General features: G+C 54.5%; 1 protein-coding gene across 5 annotated transcripts in view; it reads left to right on the forward strand.

The window, feature by feature from the left end:
• LOC128075146 (uncharacterized) overlaps nt 1–22,410 on the forward strand; it is a 45,100-nt gene that overhangs the window by 13,134 nt on the left and 9,556 nt on the right. For 2 of the 5 annotated variants that reach the window (XM_052671619.1, XM_052671620.1), the window contains exon 1: nt 14,085–21,956. In XM_052671619.1, coding sequence (XP_052527579.1) covers nt 17,611–18,576 — 966 coding nt within the window. In that variant the 5' untranslated portion in view covers nt 14,085–17,610 and the 3' untranslated portion in view covers nt 18,577–21,956. Of the gene's footprint in view, nt 1–14,084; nt 21,957–22,410 lie in introns of those variants that run through there. The other 3 variants (XM_052671621.1, XM_052671622.1, XR_008203667.1) reach the window with 3 other exon arrangements.

A 22,410-nucleotide genomic window follows, 5' to 3' on the forward strand; every position in this document is an offset into this window, starting at 1 on the left:
CACAGGCATGAATTCTGCCTCTTGAGACTCTCGGCATGTGAAACGCTCCCAACAAAAACACGACAGAAAATGGTCTATCTAATTGCAGCTGGGCCCTTCTTGCTTGGACGGCCCCTCTCATTGCCCCGTGCAAAATAGCAGCTCTGCTCCCAGCAGCTTCAGCCACATGTGCAAATCCCTCCTTGCATTTCCTGCAGGGCAGCGGGTGCCCGTCCTGGCTGGGAGCATTTGCAAAGTGCTCACAGCAGGGAGGGCATGGGATGCACCCATGGGTGAATTGGTGCTGTCACATCTCTGCGTCCCAACCTCTGCCCTGAGCTGGGGGCTCTCTGAGGCTGGGCCACACGTTCCTTACGAGGGCACAAAAGCCCCACAGAGGTTTCCTGCATGTTTGTTGGCTCGATGTAAGCAGCCACATCTGTATGCTGAGTATCTGGGTTGCAGCTGTGGGCACTGCACTCCTCTGAAAACTCATTTGCTCCTGGTCTGCCTGTGTTAGATGGCTCTTGGTCAGCCTTCTTTGTCTCACCTTGTCCTGTCCAGCCAGGCAGCTCCTCCTGGGGAGCACCAGCACACCAGAACCTTTGTTCTGATCCAGGCTACACACCTCGCCGTGTAGGAGAAAAAGCTGCTTCTGAGTGCACAGCTCTTCTGGCTTGTTTTCCTGCTCCCTTCCCTCGGAGCAGGAGGAAGGAGCCCATCCTGGGGAGGCTTTCTGTTCCCTGCCCATGCCATGCCACCTGCTCTGCCTGCGTGTCCTGCCCCCGTTGTGCCACCCTGGAAGGGAATCCCAGCAGGGGCCCAAAAGCATGAGACCTGGTTCTGAGCTCACCATAGCTGAGCAATCATCCATGTTCCCCAGCACGCAGGGTGCTGCTTCTGGGGCAGCATGGTGGTGTGCTGGGGGCAGAGGAAGGCGATGTATCTGCCCTAGAAAAGCTGGTGGGAATTCCTTGGGGTTTCTTTGGAGTTTGGTTCTGGGCACAGAAATCCCCCCTGCCCAGGCTGCAGCCTTCTGGCTGCCAGTGGCTCTGAGCCGTGGGGGGACTGAGGGAAAAGCTTGCTGCCTTTTTCCCGTTTTTTTTCGGCTTGAAGTTTGGTTTGGAAATACGATTTTGTTTCAAGCCAAGTCTTCCCACAGCTCCTGGGCCGTGGCTTGGCAGCAGTGCTTCCCTGTGCTGGGCAGAAGCAGGCAGGTGGTGGGGCGAGTGGTGGAGCGGAGACAACGAGCTCCTGTTGGCAGCTCCTGGGAAGTTTATGGGCTGCGTGGTGATGGTGTCAGGGGAGCTGTGTGCACGCTGTGCTTGGATGAGGGCTTTGAAAAACCATCAACAAATAATTGCAATTTCCCCTTCGCCTTGTGGTAAGGTTAGATCCAAGCCTGAGAAACCACCGTTGCTTGCTGTAATGATACACAAAATAGAAATCTCCACCTAACCCAGTGCAAAATGCTGTGCAATCACTTTTGAATCGCTGTGGGCTGCTTTCGCCGCAGATGCAAAGTCTGACATCCAAATGCACAACAGAAGGTGGGTAGGAAGTGCTACACAGACCCACATATGTGTGTATGCCGGTCTCTCCTGCCTGCAGGGGGTTTCTTTCATTCTTTCACCCAGATAGGAGCAGAGCTGTATTTGCACAGGGATCTGCTGTGGGATGGATGAGGCTGGAAGACCCAGCCCTCTGAATGGAGCAGTGCTGGTGGCTGCTTCCTGCCCTGTGCTGCTCTACGGGCTGGTGCCCAAGGCAGGACACAGCTGCAACCTGCAATACACTGCAGCCTTGTGCACGAGGCTCTGTGCCCCTCCAAAGAGGTGCAGGACCGCTCACTGCGGCAGCCTGCAGCAGCGATGCTCCGGGTACAGCATCCCACACCCCCAGAGGAGCCACAGGGATGTGCCTGCATGGCAGGGCCGTGCCTGACAAGCAGCAAAGCTGTTTCTTCAGCACAGTACTCGTGAAATCCAGGATGGCACAGCCTTGGAGAGCGATAAGAAGTTCCCATCGCAGCGGAGAACACCCCGTGGTCCTTGAACTTGTGCCGCCCGGCGGCTCTCATTATGTGCGCGGCAGCTTCCCCCTCTGCCTGCAGAATTACAGTCTGGGTTCTCCCGGGCTAATCACTGTTGTGAACAACAAGATTGATTGCTTTCTCCTTTAATTATTTGCAGATCACTGAGACTTTGCAAAACGCTCTAGGTGACATAAACCGCAGTTTAATGTGTTAGCATTTGCCTGTCTGGGGGATTCTTGAGGCTCAGCCAGCCGCGGGGCTGTGGGAAAAGAGGAGCGCAAACACCGCCGTCCTCCGCTGACCCGGCTTGTGCTCCTGCATGGCTGACAGCCCTAATGGGGAGCTCTGCGGAAAGGACTGCGTGTCTCGTCCCTGTCCTCGTCCCCTTTCTCATTACTGTGGATGAATTCAAGCACTTAACAGCCTTTGGCTGCTGACTGCAGCTCAGGATCGTCGGTAACAACCCGCGTTGTGGTGCGCAGCACTGACAGCCCCGAGTGACGCTGCCCGGCCGAGTGCTGCTTCCAGGCTGCAGCCCTGCTGTGCCATCTGCCTGCGGCCGCGGCTCACCCTGCGTCCCCAAGGAGGGTCACTGTCCTTCCTCTGTGTCTGCTGACCTGGAAACTGTTCTGCGAGTGCTCTGTGCACGAGTTGTCTGCCTGGGAGTCTCTGTGGCGTGCTATTTAAACTTCGCAGAGCTGCGCCTTCTTAAAAGGTCACAATATCTGCATAGACTTTTACAGCTAAAGCTGCTGGAGGGCTGGGGAAGATATTGTGCCTGTCGAGTCGCATTCAGTGGAGAGCAGCTCTCCCCATCGCCACGCGGCAATGGAAGCTCTCGCTGTGGGCAGAGTGCTGTGCTCTCAGCCTCCTCCCACAGCCGTGGGGTGCACAGACTCTGGATCACACTCAAAGTCACAGCGCTGCGATGCTGTCGCTGCAGAGCATGGTGCCCAGCCCCACGGCTGCCCCATAGGGGCAAAAGACCCAATGGGACCAGCTGTGCCTGGCAGGAGCAGGAAGGATGTCCCGGGACGCAGCGTGCTGTGCTGTCCTGTCTGCCCGACTGACGTTTTTGATTTTTGATAAAGAAACAAATGAGCTGTAGGGAAATCTGCGTCTGCTCTATATTTCCAATTAAAGCACAGCTTGGTGCTGATTAGATCTAGAAGCTACGCTGAGAAAGGGGAAAAAATGTAAATAAGCAGTATTAATTTTTTCCCCTTGTCCTTTTCGACAGATGGAGCAGCGCTGATTAGATGGTCTGATCTCTTTTGAAAGAACACGCTGCTGATGGGGAGCTCTGCAGCTCAGAGCTGGGGGTGATGCCACGTTTGTTCCCCACGTCGCTTCCGCCGGCCCCGCAGCCCGCACGGCGCTGTCTGCTGCGGGAGCAAGGTTTGTCTTCAATGAAATCACTTCCTCGGAGTAATTACATCAGCTAATTGGGGACCTAATTGGCTAATTAGAGCAAAGTGACAGTTACTTCGCTCCACGGGGAAGGAACACAATGTAATGGCAGGAAATCTGCAGAGCTCCCCATGCCAGCACCCGTGGTGGAGGTGATGCTGGGTGAAGCTGTCAGCCCATGCTGCCCTGCCTTGCTGTGCCCGGTCCCAGGGCTGTGGGAATGTGGCTGCGGCAGTGTCAGCTCAGTGCAGGAGGTCCCAGAGGGACGCGGGACGTTGGGTGCCATTGCCCTCCAATGGTGCTGTTGTAAGCAGTGTGCTGGGCTCAGCTGTGCTGCAGTATGCCCTGCTCAGAGAGCTGAGGGTATAACCAAAGGTGAGGACGGGTTTTACCTCCCCCATCTTTTTGTTCTGGGGTGCTGCTCGGAGCTGCACTTTGGCCTCACTGCCCTGTTGTCCACCTGCTGATGCGGTTCTGTTGTCGGGGCCTGAGCTGGGAGCTGGGGCCAGGATGCTTTCCCTGCCTGGCACCATCTCCCTGCGGCCTCCAGCAAACCTCTCCACAGCTCCCGGCTGCTTTTTCTGCTCTGCTGCCAGCCTTGCCTTATAAGTGATTTCTCTGGAGCGATCCCATGTCTGCGTGTATCCACAGCCGAGCTCTGAGCTTCTGTGGAACCACATTCGCTCAACCTCAAAATGACTTCGGTGTCTAAATACAGCTTTACTATTTCTGTGAGCATGCAGACCTGAAACCGAGGTCTTATTCCATGTATGATCTAACCCTGCAGGACCACAGAAGCTGTTAGGTGTGTGTGCCTCTGACAGCAGCAATCCCCAGGCACCGCAGTTCCCATTACCTGCCCTTCCCTGAGCCCTGAGCTGCTGAACAGCAGAGTTGCAGAGGTGTCCCCGAGGACCTCAGATGGTGAGATCAGGAGGGCTGGAGCAGCCCTTCTGGTTCAGCTCCTGGAAGAGGTGGGTTACTCACCGACCAGAGCCCGCAGGGATCACTGGAGCTGCTGCTGCTAAGCTGTGTGCATAGGATAATTATGAGTGAACAGTGCTGGAGGGACAGAAGGTGTCCCAGCCAGGCAGGGCGGTGGCAGCCACAGCCCCAGTGTGCACCCTGATGCCTTTAGCCAAGCCAAGAGCCCCCATGTTCCTCAGGGTGCACTATCTGCTCTGCCCAGGACTTTCAGCTTGCTTGGTGTGTCCTTGTGTCATCCCACGCGGACGCATTCTTTCATCCCAAAGCTCCACATGCACCAAAGTGCAGCTGGTGCTGCTCCCAAAGGCTTTCCCCTTCCCCTCATTTCCTAGCGCTGATGCCAAACCTCGCTGTGCAGATGGGATGTGGATGCAAGGAGAGGAGCGCAGCTGGGATCGCCAGCTCCTGTGCAGCCCAAGCCCCAGCCAGATCAACTGCAGTGACTGAATTTCATGTGAAAACGCTGCACGGTGAAATTTCTCACAGTCTTGGTTCAGCAGTGGGAGGAGCACGCTGTGCTCGCTCGGCAGCTGGCCCTGCACTCCGCATGGTGGATAAAGCCCAGGCCTGGAGTCTGCACTGAGCTCCGAACCCAGGGATTTCTGGATGGTTTCAAGTTCATTGTGAACACTTCCGCAGGTTCCAACGTACGGTTACTTGTTCTGCTAACTGCTTATACAGTATTTCAATCCCAGCACAGGATACTCCCTCTGACACCATAACTGCCTGCAATCTTCCTCTGGCCCTGTGCGTGCCACGAGGTGCAGCAGTGCCGCAGCCCTCCTGGGGAAAGCTCAACCTGTGCTGAGGTGTTTGTGCAGCTGGAAGAGGGGGGTCGTGTCGTGCTTAGGGATGAAGTGGCTTCGTAGTATTTTTGTAGTGTGTAAAACAATATTTTATATATAGAGAACAAAACAGGCGAGGCGAGGATGTTAAATTCCTCCGGTAAATTGCTCAGGGAGTTTTTGTTCAGCTCTGTTTCTGCTGCAGCAGCAGTCTTCTGACCACGATCCCAGTGCAAAGTGCCAAGCAAACACCTCGAGGAGCTGTGCATCTTTTCCCCTGGGTCTCGCTGGCATTGCTCATCAGGCTCAGCCCCAGCACTGGGGCAGGTGGGGAAGGAGCCGGCATTGAGCCCTACAAGCCACCCCTGGCAGGTAGCAGCTGCCTGGGTTTGAATGGAGAATCATTCTTGGAACTGCTTGTTTGCACAATTTGGGTTTCCAGAGGAGTTTATTCATCTAATCTGGAGGAAAGCAGCACTCAGAACGAGCCCTGCTCTTCCCTCTCTGACTTGAAATACAATTTTGGTTTCTAAAATAAAACAAAAAAACTCAGTTTTGAATCGACGTTTTGACTTGAAATGTCATTTTGTTTTTAATTGCAGCAGCAGAGTGAAATGACATTTGAAGTCAAAATGTTAATGTTTTGTTTAGACATCTCCCATGGGAAAATTAAAATGTTTCATCGGAGCTGACATTTCCCTGCAAAAGGATCCCAAAGCGGGGCTGTCTCCAAACAGGACGAGGAGGGCTGCTGAGCTGGGCTGGCAGAGGCTGTGCAGTGCTGTGTGCATTGCGGTGGGGCAGGAGGGGATGCCCCCGGTGTGCCATTAATGGAGCACATGGCACTGCTGGAACGGGAGGAGAGCTGCTGTGCTGCTGTGCTGCTGTGCCGGAGGTGAGCGGGTCAGCAGCCTAACGCTGTGCCATTGAGCTGCTGCAGCTCTTCAGCAAAATCCTCTGGCACTTGAAATAATGAGCTGTGCTAATTCAGTGTGTTTTACGTGCCCTCGCTTAGACAACCTTCCTCTGCTCGCTGGGCTGAGAGCTGCATTCCGAAACCTAATTCTGTTCCAGGGAAATGCTCAATTACAGCAAAGTGAAGGTTTGCTTCGCTGGAGTGCCCTGACCTGCAGGAGCACCCACTTGGGTGGAGAAGCCCCTCGCAGAGTGGTGCTGCTGGGGAGGGAGCTGGGAGGAGAAACCACACGCACAGCATTGCTCCTGTGTGGGCAGAGAGCCACTGGGCACCAGCAGAGATGTGCTGTGAGAGCAGGGTCTGCACACCAGAGCGTCCCCCCAGCACCCACTGCAGCTGGCCGCTTCCACATCCGCCTGCGTTCTGTGCCCCCTATCAAATGGAGCCGAACCCACAGCAGAATCTTCCCTGCAGCATTTCTCTGTGGGCAAACCCCAGGAAATGCCACGATGTTCTGTGAGCACGGAGCAGCAGCTCCAGCAGCAGCAGAAGCAGTTGGCCCGGCTCTCCCAGCACCCAGCTCCTGGGGTGGGGGCTGCAGGCTCCTCCATGCCCAGGGCCATGCGAGTGGCAGCCGGCGGCTCCTGGAGCCAGGGGTGGTGCTGAGCCCCTCGGAAGAGATTAAAAATACATGGATGCTAATCCTCAGACATCTTGCCCGGGGGGGTAACACTGTGTCTGCTGGTTTTTTTTTTTCCCCTCCAGTTTTTTCTTTCCTTAACCAGAAAGAAAACAACTTTCAGAAAGCTTTGGTGTTCGCTTCTGCCTTGTGAGCATCTCTGGGGGAGGTGATGAAGGGATGGGCTGTGGTCGTTTCAGAGCTGGGAAAGCAGGGGGGGTCTGGCCCTGAGGATGTCCCCAATGGCTGCAGGCAGAGTCCTGACCCCAGTGGGACACAGGGAATGCCGTGGAGTGCTGAAGGATGCAGTGATCTGCTCATGGCCTCTCAATGAGATTCCAGTTTGGAGCTTGCAGACACTGTGCGTGCAGAAAAACAGCTTTTCCCAGCTGTGTTTTCCAGCCTTGCCCTGGCTGCATCCATACTGGGCACAGGCACATCCCAGGACACAGGTTTTCCACTTCTACTTTTGCTTTGTGACCACACAACCCCTGCACCAGCGCACTGCTGCACAAGCGGTCCCTGCTGGTAAAGCAGCATCCGTCTGTATCACATCCACCAGATCCAAAGCAATTCTATTGCACTCATCACTGTTTAGTTGGAGGTGTTTGCAAACATCAGAATTACCTTTAATCATCACCTAAACCCAAGCAGACGTCTCGCAGAGCACACAGACCCCAGCGTGCAAAGCAGCGGGATGGGCACTGCCTGCACCCGAACCCTATGGGGCAACCAAAGGGCTCTTGGCTCGTCCCTGTGCTCTGCTGGGCTCCCCGTGTCCCTGTGGGTGAGCAGGGCGGGCGCTGGGTTGGGGCAGGGCGGGCTGAGAGCAGAGCAGAGTGCAGCCCCAGCACACAGACAGCCCGCAGACCGTCTGTGCGTCGGGTTAATTGCTGCTTTTCTGCAGCACTTCAAAGAGTGTTTCTAACCGCGGTATGTGGCACGTATTATTAGATTTGTTTTTGGAATATAATGATAAACTGTTGCTATTATGGAGGTAGACATAATTATCTGGAATCTATTTTAATCTATTCTTCCTTTTAAATATTCTATGTTCCCTTTTAATAAGAGGTAGCATCCACCCTTTGATGTTCTAGCGGAGGTGTGGAAAGCTCTCTGCTCCTTGCTGCACATGTTAATTGAATAGCCTCCCTTTCTCTTCATTAGCTGCATTAGCTTGCATTAACACCTTTTAATATCTCTTTAAAATCTTGTTCAATTTACTTTCTTTAATCTTTTCCTTTCCCAGAGTGTTGCATCACTTTGATCCTCATCTTCTTCTTTTCTTTGATGACAACTTTGAGTTTAATTTGTATTTGAATTGAAATGGAAATTTCCTAATTCCCCAGAATTCAACGTGCGTTTTGCACAGGTTTGGCATCTGCGTTGGCACCGGTGCTGCTGGGGTGGGAGGGGGGGGCAAGAATCCACATTACTGCCCTGTAACACGGCCTGTGTCCCTCAGCCCCTCTGCGCACACACAGACGTGCTGCTTGCTGTCCAGTGCCGGTTGCAGGTGAGATTCATGAAGGTGATTCTCAGGAGCCCAGTGCTGGGTGCTTTCTGTCCTGCTGCTGTGCCACACTCAGCATGGTGCAGCTCGGTGCAGCTCAGTGCAGCTCAGTGCAGCTCAGTGCAGCAGGCTTCTCCTGGAGGTGCAAAGCTCCTCTCTTTCCCCACCATCCAGGCACAGCGCCCACAAGCAGTGCCAGGAAGGGGTTCATGGGCACCAGCAGAAGGCTGTGTGTTGCCCTGCCCTGCAGACAGTAGCAGAGGATGCTTGGTGAGCCTCCAAAGGGATGGCAGAGAAGCAGGGGGTCTCAAGGCTCCCCCCACGCCCTGTCCTGGCAATGGGCTCAGTGCTGGAGCCTGCTTGCTGTTGTTTGTTCCAATGACCTGGAGGTAACAAGGAGTGCTGGCCTCGTTTCTCCAGGAGCAGCACCTGGGAACTGCTCAGCAGTCCCAGCCCTGCCTACACCCATGAGCTCAGCAGTGAGTAACATCTCTCCTTGCCTTTAGTCTCAGGCTGGGTGCTGGGGAGCAGCGATGTTTCTTGCAGTGCTCAGGGCCCTTTGCTGCCCTCTGACACCCAGGTTTGGCTGCTCTGCTCCTGCTCAGTGCTGAGCATTGCTGTGCTCTGCTCCAGGCCTGGCTGTGTTTGCTCTGGTTACCCTGTGGCCCTGTAAGAAGTTGACATTCTTGCTGTTAAGTCACCTCAGCACCACCTTAACCTCAGTGCTTCCCAAATTATTTGGCCTTTAATTACAAACTCTCTGTGATGTTGATACACAGCCTCAACCTGCACTTGAATTCGCAACATGGGGACCTCGGTGCCCGTGGTGTGGGGTCACAAAGCATCTTCCTGCAGCACGCGGTGCACAGCCAGGCTGCTCATCCCTCGTACCCAGCAATGGGAGCTTCTGCAAGCCTCCAGCTGGGGCGTGGGGGCAGAGCACTGCAGGCTCTCATTAGCCATGGCTCACAGCCATCTCTGCTTCTTGCTGCTTTTCCTTCTTGCTTTTCACACAGACAACGTGAGGCTAACTGTAATGAGAACGGAGTGCCTGCATTACAAGGCCAGAAAGGTTTATTGCTTTCTCTGCAATTAAATTAAACTTCAGCACTGGACGCTCAGGGTACATCTGGGTGGTTAATGAGTTCTCCATGGCTGCCGTCTCCACCACGCCTGCACCCCCCAGCTCCTGCCTGCTCCCCATGGCCGTGGCTGACTCCATCCCCTGCAGCTCTGTGGCTGTTGGGACAGTCTCGTCTCATTAAGCTGAGCAGGTGCTCGCAAAAGCGGCTGTTAATTGTGTGTGCAGACCACTTTTCTCCCTGGTGGTCTCCTCTTGCTGCTCCTGGTCCATCCCTAATACACGGGTGCTGCTTCGTGCACCTCTGCAGCTTCCTGCAAGGGTGCAAATCACCTGCAGAGGCCTTTGCTGAGGGAAGCAAGAAGCTCAGTGTGAGGGCACGCAGCTGAGAGGTGCATATCCAGCTGACTTGCAGATTGATGCACAATGTGGCACTCAGGGGACAGGATGCATGCAGGTAGCAGAAGTGCTGGTCTGCTGCAGCAAGCAGGAGCTGTGTGCTGGCAGGGGCACGGCATGCTCCCCGCAGGAGGCAGCAGCATGCATCTGTTTGCATGCCTCATTGCAGCACGACTTGAGGCAGCAGGCCTTGTTGCAAGCAGGGAGATGCCATGCAAAGGCTGAGTCCCCAGTGGGCTCTGTAGGCAGTGCCACTGGGCTGGGTGATGTCCAGCTCTGCACACAGGGACTCAGAGAGCTGAGTGGCCCTTCCAGAAGTGCAGGTAAATGACATCTCATGTCTCCCAATGGGAGAGATGGGGAAAGCGTTCTGAATCCTTATTTAGGCTTGGAGCACAATAGATCAGCTTACTCTTTAGAAAGAGTCAGATTAATATTGTTAAGACTTTATTCCTGATGCTCTTCATCTAAGCACTTGATATCTATTAAAAACAAACTGACGTGGATTTTAACAGTAACACTGGAGATGAATCATGTTTTTCTGGGCACTCCACACAGCCCTCCTTGAGCCCAAAAGAAGCGATGTTGATTGATACATTGTTCACAGGATGGATTTCTCGATTGAGACAAATGTTTTCTTTCTGGGCATGCATTTGCGAGGCCTTTCAAATCAGTAGCTTTTAACACAGGGGAAACATCCTGCCCCTGGACTGCTGGGCTGTGTGCCCGGGGTGTGCAGGTGGTGCTCTTGGACACAGGGTGTCTCGTGGACTCATAGCATCTCCTGGGTGCACGGTGTCTCCTGGACACATGGAATCTCCCAGGCATACAATGTCTCCTGAATGCAGTGATGACTCCTGAATGCAGTGATGTCTCCTGGACACATAGTGTCTCCTAGATGCATGGTGTCTCCTGGGTAGGTGATGTCTCCTGGATACATGGTATTTCCTGGACACATACTTTCTCCTGGGCATGGTATTTCCTGGACACAGGGTATCTCCTGGGCACATGTATCTCCTCGGCACATCAGCAGCACCATGTAAGCCTATCCCTGCGTTGTGCTGAGCACTTCTCACCTCTTATGCTGCCGTTGGATGACAATGCTGGGAGCTGAGGATGTCTCCTATCCCAGATGCCTCCGTTGGACTCAGCACTGCTTGGGGCAGCGCTCATGAGGGCTGTGCTATGGGATACAGGCTGGTTGCTGGTCATTTAGCACAGGTCTTACACTGCGTGCTGCACAGCTCCTTCCTCACAGTTCCATTTCTGAGCAGCTGTGTTGTATTTCTGTGCTCTGTGGTATTTCTCTCATGGTTTCCAATAAAAGCAGAAAAGGAATCCGAAAACTTTCCACAGCCAGCTTTAATTACTTTCTAGATCTGAAGAACAAAGAGCTCGAAGGTGTTGAGGACCACTTCAAATTAAAACTCTGCTTGCAGTGGAAGTGACGATGGGGGGGTTGGCCAAGCAGCTGTGAGGGGAAAATGTGCATGGTCTTCTTGTGCTTGATCAGCAAGCAGTGAGCTGTGCTGGAGGATGTCTGCTCTGAGAAGGTGGTTTCACTTCAGAGCTCTGAGCACAAGAATAATGAATATTACCCTTTATTAAATCCATTTTGTTGTTGTTGCTGCTGCTTATAACTTTGCATTTAGCTCAGGGGGAAAGCTTTCTGTGGTCAGCATCTGCGCCGGGCTGAAACTTTGTATTTGGGAAGTTTGGGCTAAAACAAGGCAACCACATCTGAGAGCCACGGGAGGGAAGCAGTCTGCTTTGACGTGTTTGAAAAGCAAAAGACAGTGCACACAGTGGGCTGCTGGGCTGCAATCCACATAGGCTACATGGGACGTGATCTGCATGGGCTGCACGCAGATGGAGTGCAACAAAACTGGTGCAACAGTACTGGGGCACAGGGCCATTAGCTGCCAGGTACGTGCCTCCTCTGAGGCTGTCCTGCACTCATGCAAACAGCAAGCAGAGAAAGTTGCTCCTAAATGCCCACCTCCATCAGCCAGAAGCAAGCGCCACCAAGAATAAGCCCTTTTGTTGCTGGGGGTTAACCTTGGGGTGATGCACTGCAGCTGTGTGGGTGATGTTGAGATTCAAAGCATCTGTCCCATTTCTTTAGCTCCTGGGGGGAGGAGTTTCTTATGGCTCTGCATTCCCCTCTGAGTCGTCTCCCTTTTGCAATGCCTTTCTATGAGTGTTGTAGTAAGAAGCTGCTGAAGATGCAGGTGTTCTTTCTGCGGCTGTGAGATGTCCCTATCAGTGGGGACTCTGCTTCATCATCCTTTGGGAGCCCCCACCTGCAAGCCATAGCTCTTTGGGCCTGCAGCACCTTTGGCACAGAGGCCAAAGCCATCTGAGCTAAAACGTGCCCAGGATTGAGCAGAGCACCCCCAAGGACAGCATGGGCTCAGAATTGGTGAGATTCCCTCCAGGCAGTCAAATGGAGGCAGGTGGGTCAATTCCTTCCTTTGGCCTGGGGGATCTGAGGTTGCAACTTGTGACGTGGGAGGATCCCAGCATCGGTGCCATTGCTGTTCTGTTGCATTTCTGTTGGACGAAGCCATCCCTGGCATGAAAATCTGTGGTGCTGTTTCCACTGGGTTCTGTTGGCAGCTGGGTTCTGCAGCAGTATGTGGAGCTGGAGCTGAGGGTGGGGGTGCTCCCATGCGCCCATGCAGAAGCACATTGCTGATATTGGGTTTATCTCACTGTCCCAGGCTCCTCTTCCTTTCTCTGCTGCAGTTTGGCTTTGTGGAGGCACAAAAGCTCTTTCCCAGTCAAACGTGAGCAGTTCCTTCTGGGCTCTCTGCATATGCAGCACTGCATTCATCCCAGAGGCTCTTGGAGCAAGAAGCCATTGCTGTGCAGATATTTAAATGGAAATCTGGTCGGGTTATTAAGCACAGAGCAGCAAATTTATTCTGGTCATTTATTATTGATAGGTAACATGACATTATTTTAATAGCATACTCTGATCCTGCTGCAGCACAGCGGGTGGGGATGGCAGTGAGCTCAGGGGACCCAGAGCTGTTCCTTGGGTTTCTGCAGGCTGGGGCTGCTCTCAGAGCCCACCTGCAACCCCAAGTGCAGCCATTCCCACCCTCGAGCCCCCAGTGCTCACCAGTACCATGCAACCCACCAGGCTGCAAACAAGCTGTGCAGGGGCTGTCTGGGACCGTGTGGGAAGTGTGACTGTTGTTGGGGCTGTTGCATGGGTGAGGGATTGCGCATGGGCTCCTCCTGAGGCAAAAGAAGGAGAAATTGCATGGGATATCCAGGCACAGGGAGCCCTGTGGCCCTGCTGAACGCTGCTAATCAACTCACAAAGCCCTGCTGAACTGATCACAGCCTGTGCCTCAGCACGGCCGCGGCTCCGTGCAGCACTCAGCTCTGCACCACTGAGCACTGCAGGGCTGCTTCTGCCCCACGTTGTGGCTGTGGATGAGCCCCCGGTGCCCAACCATCACAGCCGTGCTGCGCTGGGCCCTGCAGAGCTCCCGGCGCTGCTCAGTGCGCCACTCCATCCCCGTGCAGCTCTGTGCAGAGTTTGCTCCGGGTGATGATGGAGAGGGTTGTGGAAATGAAAAGGAATATTTTCTCTTTGAAAAGGAGAGGGAGCGTGCCTGCTGTGTTAAACCAGAGAGTGGGGCGTGAAAAAGAAGCGCGCGAGTGATGAGAAGCTTCCTGCAAACTCATCCCATGTAATTGGGATGAGAGCTGCTCCGCACCGCGTGGTGCTGGTAGTCACAGGGGGGAATGTGTGCACACAGCCACAGAGCTGCTGGAACACTGCTACCAGCCCCTGCTCAGGCCATCAGAAATTAAAGAGATGCTGTTAATCCGAGCTGGAAATACAGCAGGACACACAAACTCAGGTCCAGAGTGCTTCTGGTGTCGGCTTCAATTGGAATAAACAAGTGGTGTTTGCCTGCGCCGGGCTATGGGAGCAAAGCACATTGCTGGGAGAGAGCGGCTGCCAACGCTCCCTTGTGAGCAGCACTTGCCCAATTCCTGCTTGTTTTTAAACACAGGCGGTTGTGAAACTGAGAGGGTACTCAGGGGTACTCATTACCACTTCTTCTTTGCGAGAGTTTGCCTCTAATGCCCATAAAAACACTACTTGCTCTCACGAGGGATTCCGCGTTAAATATTCAGGGCAGATTACAGTGAAGAACCACGCAGGAGAAGGAAAGGAGGGAAAAAAAAAAGTGTATAAACTGCTGGGTTTCTTTAATGATGGAGCAAAAAAGGTTAATGTGGTTGGGGGGGGGGCTGGGGTTGGTGCTGCCAGCTGCAGTGTGAAAACTTGAAGGAAGGGGTGCTGGGGGCTGCTGTGCTGGAGGTGAGGGCTGCCCATAGAGCCAGCCAAACTCGCTGCTGCTCAGAGATGCAGTGCTTGTGTGGGGCAGGGGAGCCCCAAGGGGGGGCCTGGAGCTGCTTTGTGGTGTGTGCTGTGTTATAGCTGCATGGGCACGGTGTCACTGCTTTGTCACCTGGCCTTGAGTTCAGATGGAGGCCTGTGTCTCCTGGTGCCCGCAGTGCTTCGAAGGACACAGAGCATCCCTGCTCACAGCCGAGCACTGGGATGAGGCTTTGCTGCCAGTGCAGGTTTTCCCCTGGTGATTCAGTGGCACAGTAAAACAATTCAGAAGCCATCAAAGCCCCCGAGAGGGCAGTTCCACTGTGCAGATGACACCTCCCCTAGGAACTGGGCTGTTTCTCTCCTACATTCTTCTCCTGTGTCATTGTTTTTCTCCCTCTAACTGCAGAGTGCAGCCCTGTCTGGCAGTGAAGCAGTGCTGTGGGTCACTGTGCACAGCCCACAGCAGCCCTGTGCCCCACAGCACCTCCCATGGGGGATCCTGGGGCTGTGCAGGGGCAGCTGGGAGCCGGGCTCAGCGTCCTCCAATAACTTGGGGTTTTTCTCCCCCTCTCCCAGTGCCCAGCTGCTGCCTTTCCCCATGCCAGCAGCACCTGTAGGCTCTGAAACGGAGTTGGTGAGTCACGAGCCACCCACATTGAGTGCGTAGTAACCCACAGGGGAAAAGTGCTGGCTTTCAACACCCCGCGTGCTGGGGGGGGTTACCTGCTGCTGTGCCTGCCCAGCCCCACACCTGTGGGGAGAAGTGCCTGAGAGCATGGCAGCCCCTGCCCCTGTGCTGCCAGAGATGGAGCCCATCCCACCCTGCAAAGTGGGGGTGCTGGCAGGGGGCATTGCTTTGCACCGCTGTGTGCTGCTGGCGCTGCTGCGCATGGAGGAGATGCAGCCTGTCTGTCTCAGCTCTGTGCAGGCAGGTGCTGGCACATGTGGCCCCGAGGAGCACCGTGGGTCGCTGTGGTTTCGTGCTCGTAAGCAAATGGATTTGTGGCTTCAGCCGATTGACTCAGAGCTGAAGTGTTACTTGGCGAGCGGAGGAGAATTGCCACCCCCAGCACTGCTCTGTGCAGCCGCGTCGGCACATCACGAGCAGCAGTTTAAGGCAGGATGTGGCCGTGGTTTCTTTTTCTTTTCTTTTTTATTCTTTTTTTTTTTTTTTTTTTTTTGATGGGGACTTTTTTTTTTTTCCCCTTCAAACCAAGATCTTCTCTAAAGAAAACAAACCTCTGTGGCCTGGTGCTGGCCTGAGGGATGTGCTGCTCTGGGTGAGGGGTGGAAGCACTTGTGCTGGAGCTGCTCCTGCAGGGTGAGCAGGTCCTGCTCCTGCCTCACCATGGCTGCAGATGGGGATCCTCTGGGATGGGGAAAGGGATTGGAGATGGGGTTGTGGATGGGTTTTGAGATCTGATGGGGTAGGGATTGGGATGGGGATGGAGGTTGGGATGGCAGTCCCACTTCCCCAGGACATGGGGACCGCAGCGTGGGAGGGGGACCTGCAGCTGCTTGAGGCCTCACCGGAGCAGGGCTGGTTTCTGGTGAGTCATTTGGGAACTCGTCTCGGTACAAACACGGCCCTGCACCCCGGGGATCGTGCTTGGGGCCTCGCTGCTGCCTGGTGCTGTAATGAATAAATCCTGCCCATGAAATGAACAAACGCTTCCCTGCAGCCCTGTGCGTCCGGCGTGTGGGAGCTGCAGTCAGTGTGATGGCTGCAGGCTCTGCCTGTGCCCTCGTGGGTCTGAGGATGAAAGATGGCTGTTTGGGGGTGAAAGCAACTCGTTTTCACTCCTCTCTTCCAACGAAGGCTGTGCTGTGTTTTCTTGGCCTGTGGCAGGCAGGCAGGTTTTGCAGAGCTGGAGCACGGGGGTGGCAGGGGAAGGCATTGAGGCAGCGGTGGCAGTTTGCAAATCGCAATGGAACCCCACAGAGCGGTGCTGCCCCACAGCTGCCCCAGGGGGGTCTGTGCAACTGCAGCTGTTTGTGCAGGAGCAGAGCTGGGGGGGAAAATCCGGGACTGGGAGCCAAGCCGGCTGCACGTGAGGGTGGTGGGGGCAGGACAGGGCTGCCCTCAGCCACCATTGCCATATACTCAGGGTGCGGGCCTCTCTGTCTGTTGCCCAGCTGGCTCTGTCAGGCCACAGAAGCCCAAGTTGTCCCCCTCAGAAAGACTGTTCCTCGTGTGGGGGTCGATGCCATGTGCGGGCAGGTGCGAGCTTTGGTCTGGTTGCTGATGAAACAGGAGTGAGGTCTGTGCCTGACCCAGGTGCAAGCAAATTCCCGGTGCCCCATCATGTGCCTGGCTGCCCCTCCTTGCCCACCCCTGCTGTGCCCCATCACCACCTTACATCTTCACTGCTGCTTTTTCCCTGCTTGCTCCTTGCCCACGTGCCACAGGAGCTCCCTGAGCCCCTCCCCATGGCCTCGTGCAGGGCTCCATCCCCTTCATCACGCCGGGGAGACTGACGGTAATCGGGAAGGAAGTGGTTTGTGGAGGGGTGACAGTGATGAGCTGGCTCAGAAGTGTGGCTATGGCTTGAGGTTTCTGCTCTGGAAAGCTGACTAATTTCCACCAGAAGTGAGGCCACAAGAAAAAAAAAGTCCCTAGAGATGGCTGTGCTGCTGACCTTTTGACATGGGCGCTGGGAAGGGGCCGAATGGCTCAGTGGTGCAGGCAAGCCCATTGCTTGCCTCCTGTTCCATTGGGATGCATTTCCATCTCCTGCTTTCAGGGTTCCTTTGGCTTTTCCCCACTGAGGCCATGTGTTTCCCTAAAGGCTTTGTCTCTGTAGCCTGCAAATATCATAATCTAACACACAAAATCTCCTTTTTAATTTCTGTGGGCACAAACACCCGCAAATGAGATGGCTTTGGCATGGGGAGAACGCTCAAAAAAAAAGTAGCCCATCCAAATGCCTGCTGAAATGCGTTCTCTTCCTTTGTGCAAAGAGGGGGGATTGTATAAGGGAGCAATGAAAGGCCCCAGTTATGTCTCTGTAGGGTTGGAAAGGCAGACCCCAGCAGCAGATGAGGCTCTGCAAATTCCTTCCCTCAGTGCAATTGAGTCTCACGGGTGGCAGGATACAATTTGTGTTTGAGTTTGGCTTTCTAGTGAAACTCTTGGCTTGTCACTCTCAAGGCACAACAAGCTCCTTAAATAGCAGGCTAAATTTCTCCACCTAGCCTAAAAAAATAAAACAGTACTCTGCCAAATGAAAGGACATATTCCAGTATTCTTTGTTGTTGCAACAAATTGGGTGGATACTGTCAGACTTCTGCGTTCTGGGAATACTTCCAGAGCCTCTCTTTGTGTGCAAGTCGGTTACCATGTAATTGTCAACTTAAATTGCAGTGTTGGATAACTCCGCTTCGGCTGTAAGCTAATCTGCCTTGCTGGTGCCTTTGCCCACAGCATGTGGGCACAGAGCTGCACTGCTTCTCCTGCATGGGACTGCGGGCACCCACAGGTGGGGGCCGTGTCGTGGTGGGGCAGTGTTGCATTGGGGCCATGTTGTGGTGGGGCAGTGTTGCACTGGGGCCATGTTGTGGTGGGGCAGTGTTGCATTGGGGCCATGTCGTGGTGGGGCAGTGTTGCATTGGGGCCATGTCGTGGTGGGGCAGTGTTGCATTGGGGCCATGCCACGTTGGGGCAGTGTTGCACTGGGGCCATGTTGTGGTGGGGCAGTGTTGCATTGGGGCCATGCCACGTTGGGGCAGTGTTGCACTGGGGCCATGTTGTGGTGGGGCAGTGTTGCATTGGGGCCATGCCACGTTGGGGCAGTGTTGCATTGGGGCCATGTTGTGGTGGGGCAGTGTTGCATTGGGGCCATGTTGTGGTGGGGCAGTGTTGCATTGGGGCCATGTCGTGGTGGGGCAGTGTTGCATTGGGGCCATGCCACGTTGGGGCAGTGTTGCACTGGGGCCATGTTGTGGTGGGGCAGTGTTGCATTGGGGCCATGCCACGTTGGGGCAGTGTTGCACTGGGGCCATGTTGTGGTGGGGCAGTGTTGCATTGGGGCCATGCCACGTTGGGGCAGTGTTGCATTGGGGCCATGTTGTGGTGGGGCAGTGTTGCATTGGGGCCATGCCACGTTGGGGCAGTGTTGCGGTAGGCAGTGTTGCATTGGGGCCATGCCACGTTGGGGCAGTGTTGCATTGGGGCCATGCCACGTTGGGGCAGTGTTGCGGTAGGCAGTGTTGCATTGGAGAAATATCATGTTGGGGCAGTGTTGCATGGGAGCGATGCCATGTTGGGGCGATGTTGCATTGGAGCCCTCGTGCCATGGGTGATGGCCTCTTGGATAAAGCCCTGCCCAGCACTGAGAGGTTCAGATCCTGCTTGTGTGGTTGGGGCTGTCCCAGGCATGGCCCCGTGCCCCACGTGCCTCTGTCTGCGGTGGAGGAGAGATAAAAGGTTGCTTTCGATGCGGTGGGAATCGTGTTCACCCTCTTCCTTCCCCTTTCAAATTGGCAGCTCATTTTGTTGTGTTTGTTTTAGCCTGAATCCCAATGACAATTAGTGCTAGAAGGCTAGATTAAGCTGTTTTTACTTGTTTTCTTTTTCGCTTTGATTTCCACCTCCTCCAAATTCTTAATCCTACTGAATATTTCATCTCTTGTAACTCTGTCAATTGAAAGTCCCCCAGCGGGACGCACAGGACCAGCACTATTAGAGCTGCTTTGCTGCAGCTGATGCTGCTCAGCGCTGGGCTGAGTTTGTTGCGCAATTTATTTCAGACGAGCAAACCACAGCATCCGCTGCAGCATCAACTGCACGGGCAGCCTGGGAACGGGGCTGCACAGCAAACGAGAACTTCGGTGGCTGATGAGAAAGCAGAGCACCCCTTGTTCCCAGCCCGCTCCTCCTCCTGCTGCACGCAATGGTTGCAGGTGGGAACCTCCGGCGGCGCCGCGGTCCCACCGCAGCCATAGGGAACGTGCTGCTGGGGTTGGCTGCTGCTGGGGCTCCCTTCTGCTGGTTGGCGTGGGGCGCAGAGCTGGGGATGTTGCCCCCCCTGTTCACCATTCCCCAGCAGAAATCACACAGATTTATTTATTTTTTCCCCACTGTGACAGTGCTTCCCAGGGTGCTCTCGGGTTTGTTGGGGTTGGCTTTTCTTTCTTGCTATTACCTTGAAAGTTTTGACAAAAATTTTCAGTGGGGAACTTGACTCGTGTCAAAAAGGCATTTCCCAGCTTGAACTGCTCTGGGCCAGCTCTGCTCAGGGCTGCCTATCCCAATAGACGCTTCCTCACTTCTGCTACCTCGTGCTGCCGGGGAGAAAGGCTGTGCGTGAGGTCAGCGGAGTGCACTGCCTTTTACCCCACAGAGCACTCAGCAATATCCCTAGCAGTGCACAGGGATATTCCCCAAGAGGAATCGAGCTGCTCACGCATTTCACCACCTCCAACGCGAAGCAGGTCTGCAGCAGCTCTGCCAGCAGCTCACCAACACTTGCAAAGCTTCAGCGCTCCTCACCTGCTCTGTCTGCTCCTTATCGAGAGCCCCAAAGTGGCTGCAGCCCGAATGGAATTGACAGCAACTGGCTCCAAGTGCTGCTGCCAAGGGAGCGGCGGTGGCATATGTTTGCTCTCAGAGCAAGGTTACAGCCTTGACTCATTAGAAGTTCCTCTCCTCCTTTTGGGGCATATGTGGAAGTGCAGGGTGCCAAGCTGGCAGCGCGTGGGGGAGCAGGGAGGGCTCCGTGAGGTGCTGGTGTTTGCACTTCTGTCCATGGTTGATCTGCACTGAGAGCAGATGCAGATCTGGTGCAGTGCTGGGGTGCACGGCCCCGTGGGCAGCTCCCAGCACTCCTTCAGGGCACAGATGTGAGTCTGGGTGCAGGTTGGCTCACAGGTCAGTGCTGCAGCAGTTGGAGCTGTGTGGGCGCTGCACGGAGCTGGGTTATTCTGCGCACCCCTCAGTAATGGCACGATGGCTTTGCAGCATCTGCAACCCATAGTAATGGCTCATTGCTGAGCCATAAGTGGTCGTACCGTCCTTGGGATTTATTGCAGGCCGAGGGATTAATTTCCTGAAATATACGGTCATGATGTTGAGGTTAAATTAAGATCTCATTCAAAAGGATTCTTTTTATCATATTTAATTTGTAACCCTTTTTTTCTGCAGCCATTTTACAGCTCTTCCTCCCCCTCCCTTCAATGTTCAGTGTCATGTTTCCAGGAAGAATCTTATTTCATGCAGACTAATAGCATTTTTCAGTACAACCTTTTACGGTTCTCCCCGTTCGAGTTTCTCCTGTCTCGGTTGCTCGTACACAACGAGGTCTTAAATCCTCCCTTAGAAAATAGAGACGTTGATGCAAAAGCAACCAGAGCTGCTGGCAGAGCCCAAATCCATCCCTTCTCCTTCCCCACACCCCCTCCAATCTGCTGTAACTAAAAGCCCTTTTACTTCAGAGCGGAGCACGTTGATAGAACACATGTCGGATAAATCCAACAGGACATTTTTACACCGGGTGATAAGTCTATAAAGTGGATCTGGTTCTGCACTGGCCTCTCTTTGCCCTCCGTGGTATCATTAGACGGACAGATGGACGGCTGTGCTCAGGGATGCAGGAGGTGGCAATCCTGTTTGCTGGGGTGAGTTTTCCTCCCTCCGCTCAGCACCAGAGCCAAGCACACGTGGGCACCTGTGTATGCAGGACGGCACTGCGGGCACGGAGCGCACAGCCCCCAGGTGTTCATCTCTGCCTGGGGGCAGTGGGGTGAGCGTGACCCCTGGGGAGGAGAGACCGCAGCCCCATAGCACATCCTCCTGCTGCTCCTGAAGGTGGGAGGACAAGCAGCCCTAAAGCTCACCTGGTTTGCAGAGGCTTCTCTGCGCCATGCAGTGCTGATGCGAGGGCCTGGAGCTGGCGCACCTGCCTGCAGGGAGCAGCCCAGCCCACCCGCAGCCCACAGCCCTGCCTCGTGCCACCATTTGCTGGTTTGTGCTTCCTTTTTTCCCCCCTCCAGAAGTGCTGATGGACAAGTTGAGTAACCGTATCTGCTCGTTACAGGACATCTTGAGGCTGATTGCGGAGGTCAGGACTCAACTGGAAAGACCGCAACGGGTTGCTGACTGGCATCCACGGCCCAGATAAGATAAAAACAACTGATGACAGCGGGGAAGTGAAACAGTCATCTCAGCACTTGGATTAATGCCCGGCGAGAAGGAAGGGAAAAAAACGAGGAGGGCCGTAAGGGAGGGGAAGGGGGTGGAATACGGATGAGAATAGAAACTCTGGAAAAAAGCTATCAGGAGGCAGCAGAGCTGGGTGTTAAATATTTATGAATTAGCAGCTCTCGTCGTGCCCTGCCTGTGCCGTGTGGGTGCTGCGAGGGGAGGGAGACGAGGTGACCGTGCGGTCGTGGCTGGGCAGCAACAGCACCATGCAGAACAAATGCAGGTGAAGAGGAAAAGGGTAAATGAGGCACCGCAGAAACCGCTATTCCAAAAATTCTGCTGAAGAGCAGTGGGGTAATTAAATCATAATTGCTTCTTGCTCAGCTGGAGTGACATTGTGAGTGGCTGAAGGTGGTGAGAAGAGGAAGGGGAAGTTTCGCCGCTGCTCCGCTTGCAATGGGGCAGCCCCAAACCTGCTGGGCCCCAACCCCTCTGCCCCCACCCTCTGCTCGGGGCTGGCTGCTGCCTCCTGCTGCATCCCACTCTGTGCTGTGCTGGTACAGCCCAGGGGTGGGCATCCCTGGTGCGAGGAGCTGATGTGCCAAACCTGAGAGCTTTGGAGGAGCCATTCCCAACTGTGAGACAAGCAGTCTGCAAATCCTGTAAGCATTTAATTACTCAGCAGTGTTGTGTAACGTTTAAGGGGCTGATGTGACCTGACAGCACGAAGGACACTTGGGGCTCAAGTTTAAAAACATGAACCTTCCCAGCATGCGGCTCCAGGGCAGGTTTTCTCTTCCCCACCAAACAGCTGCGTTGGGATGAGACGCTCTTTTCAGCTCTGTGGATGTTCTGAGTTCTGCTGGAGTTTCCTCTTTTTTTGTTTCAAAGTCACAAAAACACTTGGTGCATTCCAAAGCATTTTGGAATGAGGTCCTCCTGCACATGGGTGCAGCTGAGCAGCAGTTCAGTGGTGACTCAGAGATGCTGGGACGCAGGGTGCAGAACATCCCCAGTCTGTGGGCGCTGCGGGGGATGCAGCTCTGCAGCCCCTTACCAACAATCCCATCCATTCTGCTGGGAGCTTGAGCAAAACCCACCGTGCTGCTCCCGGTT

The sequence above is a fragment of the Tympanuchus pallidicinctus genome, unplaced genomic scaffold (assembly GCF_026119805.1).
Source record: "Tympanuchus pallidicinctus isolate F22 unplaced genomic scaffold, pur_lepc_1.0 scaffold12, whole genome shotgun sequence".
NCBI classification, from domain to species: domain Eukaryota; kingdom Metazoa; phylum Chordata; class Aves; order Galliformes; family Phasianidae; genus Tympanuchus; species Tympanuchus pallidicinctus.